The 6000-nt window shown below is 48.2% G+C and overlaps 1 protein-coding gene across 1 annotated transcript in view; it reads right to left on the bottom strand.

Moving 5' to 3' along the window:
* Nucleotides 1-1847: 1847 nt before the first annotated feature.
* UNC13C (unc-13 homolog C) overlaps nt 1848-6000 on the bottom strand; it is a 130585-nt gene continuing 126432 nt past the window's right edge. The window contains exons 31-33 of the mRNA XM_081887843.1: nt 3688-3780; nt 2393-2552; nt 1848-2300 (exon numbers count right to left, since the gene is read on the bottom strand). Of these exons, the coding sequence (XP_081743969.1) occupies nt 2015-2300; nt 2393-2552; nt 3688-3780 (539 nt within the window). The 3' untranslated portion in view covers nt 1848-2014. The remainder of the gene's footprint in view (nt 2301-2392; nt 2553-3687; nt 3781-6000) is intronic.

Genomic DNA, 6000 nt, shown 5'->3' with positions numbered 1-6000 from the left:
GGCCCAAGGTCACCCAGCAGCTGCATGTGGAGGAGCAGGGAAGCGAACCTGGTTCACCAGATTACGAGTCTATCGCTCTTAACCACTACACCACACTGGCTCGCAGACATCAATGCATCCTTTTTTATAGAAAGGCTTTCCCAGTTTGGGCAAGGCTTGAGACTGGCTTTGGACTGTACCATCCAGCCTTGGGTATAATCCTTGGATCTGCCCAAAGGAATACTTCAGACTGGGATGTGTGTGTTGTTCCGGGTAGTGTGTTGCCTAGCTATGCCAGGGCAAAATTCGAAGCTCTGTGTCAATCCTGCCCATGTTCACCAGTGACTGCCCTTCCTTGCAGTCCTGCTGTGATAGAAGGCAGGTGCAATTTCTGTCTGTCTGTCTGTCTGTCTGTCTGTCTGTCTGTCTGTCTGTCTGTCTGTCCCAAACACACACATTCATCCAAATCACCGTCCTGATGGAACCATGTCTCTGCGGATGGGGAAAATCAGGGCAAGGAGGCAAGTGGAGAGCAGTTTCTTCTTGCTTTATTGTACAATTTCTCACGAAATATATTTACAGCACATGGATTTTCGCCTCAGTGCAGGACATAGTCATGTTGCATAAGTAGAAACCTTTGAACTTCTATGAAAATAAAAATAAGAAGAAAAGCACTTAACTGCGACTTCAGCTAAGTATGTAAAAGAACATCTGTAATGGTCAGAGTGAAAAATGTTAACAGCAAAATTGCTTCTCATGAAGGATCTCTAGATGGAAACCACTGAGCAGCATCTTCCATCTCATTAACCCTGTATAGTCCGGCAGCATTTCACACAACAAAACTCTGTAAAGCTCTCTCACGCATGCACACACACACACACACACACACACACACACACACGCTGCATCGAACACTACCCACGGGGAATGGCTCCTGTGTGGGCTACTAGGAAGCAGCCCTTCACCCACCGCTGATGGAGCACATTCCAGGCGCCCTGAGCCAAGGAAGACAAGGGCCTGCCTCTTTTGCCAGCACCCCACACCCCCTCACTGACTTGAGAGCCCCCTCCTCCTCCACCTTCTCCTCTTCCTGAAACAAGCCCTGAGGGTCCTTCCCTTCCACTTCAAGGGAGAAGGAGGGAGCAAGGACCCACCTGCTCCCATGGAACACCCCACCCCATGGAAGTGAGCCAGGGGGGAGCGTGCATTTGCCAGTGGCAAATCACCAGACTGGGGTGATGGGACTACCCTTGCGTTACAAAGATGATGTTACCATGGCAGTTTGAGAGAACAAAGTTATCTCAAGTTATCAAACATCAGTAACAAACGGAGTTAAGCTTCTCGTGGATGTTGCTTGGACAGCATTTCTTCACAGTGATAAATATGAAAGGTTGGAAAAAAAGGTCAGCATAAAACATTTCCACTTTTTGTTTTTTTAAAGTCTGTATGCAAAAAATCATTTCTTTTGTTATCAGCAATTATAAAATTACAAACCCTTTCTTGAAGTAACTGCGTCTGTAAGTTATGATAGAAAAAGATCTTGGGAAGTGAGGCTGAAAACGGAGTTTGCATAAAATGGAAGCTGGAAATTAGCCCAAACGTGGGGGGGGGGGAGAGGGGGGGGACCTGGTTAAGATGACGCTGGAGAGGCCACATGGTAGTTGAACAGAGACAGCTAACAGATGACTCAACCCAAAAGTCTAACATGTTATCGGGAAATGCATACGAGAGGAGAGACTGGGATGAGACAAAATCAACGTTTCAAAGGATGCCATTAAGCGTTTGCTTTTCATTGCAGTTTTGGCACTTCATTGAAACAATTACTTATTTTTCCCCAAAGACCCAAACATGTAGAAAAGGTCGACAGCTCTTGGACATAACCTGGCAAATATAGTACTTTTATGTTCTGGCAAACACGGAAACAGAGTTAGTTAAACATTCCCACAGAGTTGCACACACATGCATGATTCGGATGTCAGTAACACTGGGTCAAGGGTCTTGGCGCAGACATTTTGCATTTACTCGCGAGGAGCTTTCAGGCTGTTTCTTCGACGGACCGTGTTTCCGATTTGAGCCGGACAAATTCTTTTGCGACATCGTCATTGGTCCTCTGGGAAAGGATCCGCAGGATCGTCAGCCCGGTCTCGTCCATGCAGATGTTCCTCAGCAGAGGGTGCCAGGCGGCACAGCTGCCCTTCTCTGCCAGGCTCCGCAGCTGTATGACAGCCATGCCGATGACCCGGTCCTCCCTGGCAAAGCAGTAATCTTTCACAGAGAGGTGAAGCTCATAGGCCCCGGGCCTTTCTTCACTGCTCAGGAGGCTAGAGAGAGACGGGACACACACAGGGATTTACAACACTGCCCCCGCCACCGCTGCCACCAGCTACAGAGAGAGCCGAGAAGGGTCACTTACAACTGGAACGTCTCGTTGTATTTGGGAGACCAGGTGTTGCTCTTTGTCTTCGTCCCGTGCTTCCGTTTCTTGTCGCTGAGGCTGGGCCCCAAGATGCAAACCTCCACAAAGGGCCGGAACATAGCACTGGTTTGCCAGTTGAGGTTATTAATGGCGACAACTGAAAACATCAACCAGACACATGGGGGTCAAGTGGAGCTCTAAAAAACACACACACACTTGAGGAAGTACAGCTCTTCCTTGACCATTGCTCCACATGGGGATGGTCAAGAGACAGGGTCTTCCCCGTGAGGCCCCCCACCACCACTAGGCTCTCTCCCTGGAGTCACATTTGCTTCTTACATTCAGATGTCAGGTGAAGATGTTCTTCCTCACCCAGGCTGATATTTTGCTGTTTTACCGCTGACAATTACAAGACATCTCTGTGTTTTAATATTTTTTTAAAAATATATAGCTATTTGCGGGTTTGGGGGTCTTTATTTTAGGGACGTGGGTGGCGCTGTGGGTTAAACCACAGAACCTAGGACTGGCCGATCAGAAGGTCAGCGGTTCAAATCCTTGTGACGGGGTGAGCTCCCGTTGCTCGGTCCCTGCTCCTGCCAACGTAGCAGTTCGAAAGCATGTCAAAGTGCAAGTAGATAAATAGGTACCACTCCAGCAGGGAGGTAAATGGTGCTTCCGTGCGCTGCTCTGGTTCACCAGAAGCGGCTTAGTCATGCTGGCCACATGACCTGGAAGCTGTACGCTGGCTCCCTCGGCCAATAAAGCGAGATGAGCGCCACAACCCCAGAGTCGGTCATGACTGGACCTAATGGTCAGGGGTCCCTTTACTTTTATTGTTGCTTTATCTTTTATTAGCAGTCTTGTGCCGGACACCTCATGCAGTTTTGAAAGGCTCTTGATTCAAGAGGACTGATTCCAAACATAGGTAAAAACCTGCTCCTTGATATCAGGAACCAATATGCAAAATTTGGATATGAAACCTAAAGAGGTCAGTCCGGGCTCCTTTGGAGGGAAGAAGAAAACACCCTTGGCTCCAGAAAGCCTTGCCTTTGTGTTGCTTCTGGGAGAAACCTGCTGACCCCTATCATCAGCTCCCATCATTTCTATGGAGGTTAGCTCAGGACAAGGGCTTTCCAGAGCCTGCCTGCCTTTGCCATCCTCTGAGTGGATCACTTCAGATCCCCAAGGCAGAGCAGCTCCAAAGGCACAACCTGGCAAGGAGGAATCACCTGCCATCCAGCTTAGAGAGGATGCTGCCATCTCATGAAAAGCCAGCATATTTTGACACCCACCTTTGACGGTGACTTTATGCTCTCCAGTTCCCGGGTTTGTTGTGAGGTCCACTTGGAGATGGATCTCCCCCACTGTGTTGTTGCTCGCCTGACCTGCAGCGGAAGGAAACAAGCTCTGATTAAGTGCCAAAGGGGCCAAGGGAAGAAGTCCCTGTGCATGGGAGAACCTGCCCACACGTTGGCGAGGCAGGTGCTGTGTTTTGTTCCAGGTGGGGGATCTTTTGAGGGCACCCAGAATGGCTCCTTTGTTTCATATATTCTTCTACACATTGCCATTCTTTCCTTAAAGTTTAGTTTGATTGTAATCTTAAGGCTGCTGTCATTTTTGCCAGCTCAATAAATTCACAAAGCTTATTTTGCCATTCAGTTATCGAGGGTACGTTTTCCCCTTTCCAATTTTTCGCTATTAATATTCTGGCAGCAGCTGTGGCATACAAAAACACTTTTTCCCCCTTGTCGATGGGGATGTCTATTGAAACTATACCTAGAAGGAATGCTTCTTTGTTCCATTCTGATGCAGAGATTGGGGATCTGTGCACAGGAATCAAGTCCATTGGCTGAAATAACCAGAGGCAGGATTTTTACCCCACTGGCTGTGGGGCCCAGTTCTACAACAATAGTATACTGGCACCCCCTGCAGTGGGAAGGAGGAAGGTGTGAGTGTGATGACGAGAGGAGGAATCCTGCCTGAATGTCAGTGCAACCCATGGATGTGTGTGTTGTGTAGGGTCTGGGCTGAGGGTGTGTGTTTACTTGCCACCCACAGATTCCGGCCTGAGCCTCACCAAAGAGAACCAAAAGGGCCCCAGACCAAATGGTGGTCACAAGCTATCTGAGCTGCCCAAATGTCCAAAGAGGCAAATGAGCAGAGCCTCCCTGGGGATGCAACGAGAGAAGGGCTACTGCAGTGATGGGGCAATGGCTAAACCATCTGAGCGAGATCAAAGGCACCTTTCCCTTCCCAACCTTGACTGGAGAGTGGGAGGACCCAGCAGCAGCAGCCCCAGCCCTAGCCAGAACATCCTTTGAAGGGCAAGGTGCGCCATTGCATGTCCCCCAGGGTCCCGGAGGTATGGGGTGTGTAATGATTTCCCCTTTATCCTCACAACAACCCAGTGAGGCTGTGTACTATTTCCCACAGGCGAGGCTGATGGAGCCCATGACCTCTTGTGGGGATTTGGGGGGGGGGAGAGGGGGCAGATGCACCCCCTGCCCATGGCTGGGCTGGCATTTGAGCTCCAGTGTTCTGAAGCTAAGCTGGCTGCTCTCCCGCCATCGGTGGCAACCCTCCCCACTTCTCAGTTAACGCAGAAAAGTAAAATGCTTCCAGCTGATTGCTCCATCTGTGGAAAGGGAGCCTGTTCGAAACTCATTCATCACTGTCCAGACCCTATTTGTTAACGGAGACAATGTGTGCGGGGGGGGGGGGGGGGGAGAGATGGGCTCAAAATTGGATGCAAAACAACATGTCAGGGAAACATTTCAGCTGCAGCGCCCATTCCTGGGGCGAGACAGAGAAGCTCCGGCTGATAAAACCAGGTGCTTATTTTCCTTCTCAGAGTGGGGTGGAGAACGACCCCAATGTCAGATTTGTGTGTGTGTGTATGGGGGTGGGGAGGGAAATGCAAGGATTTCAGGGCCAAAGACTCTGGTGGCTAAACTGACACACATTTGACATCTGTTGTAGCTCTTTAATTCCTTATCATGTCTACAGCAGCCGTATTGATGTCTTCCCTCGCCCTTCAACATGCGAAGGAAAGGGATTTGTGTCTTTGGTCGGCAGAGCAAGTGCATGAGCCCATGTCATCTTTCAAAGCAAAAGTCACTTACCATGCAGTGAATTGCACAATTGAATGGCACTACACACACACCACACACACACACACAAACACACTTTTTAATCCCTCCAATTTGCATAAAATCAGAAAACTGCAAAAGGAAACCACATTTAAAATTTCTTTATCAGATCTCTTGGACAGCCTTTTGAAAAAGCGTGTACTGAGAATTTACAATTGCTTTCTTTTCGTACTAGTAAAGGCTAGTCAGAAGCATGCCTATAGATATAGATATGATTCCTCAGATTTGCACAAAACCAGAAAACCACACAAGCAAAATTCAAACTGTCTATGTAACTTTGTGCACTTCTTGGGCAGTTTTTAAAAAAGAACAAACAGGTTTTTTATTTTTAAAAAATGTTTTGTTTTTTAAACCACTTTTTTAAAAATAAAAAAGACATGGTACATGTACAGCTATCTGTGCCCATGCCCAGTTGCTTTTTAACTGGCATAATAGGACCAACAAATGAGAAGGCAA

Source organism: Podarcis melisellensis (genome assembly GCF_964234715.1).
Source record: "Podarcis melisellensis genome assembly, chromosome: 14".
Taxonomy (NCBI): Eukaryota; Metazoa; Chordata; class Lepidosauria; order Squamata; family Lacertidae; genus Podarcis; species Podarcis melisellensis.
The sequence above is the reverse complement of the archived record's forward strand: the minus strand, read 5'-3'. Positions and strand labels throughout refer to the sequence as shown.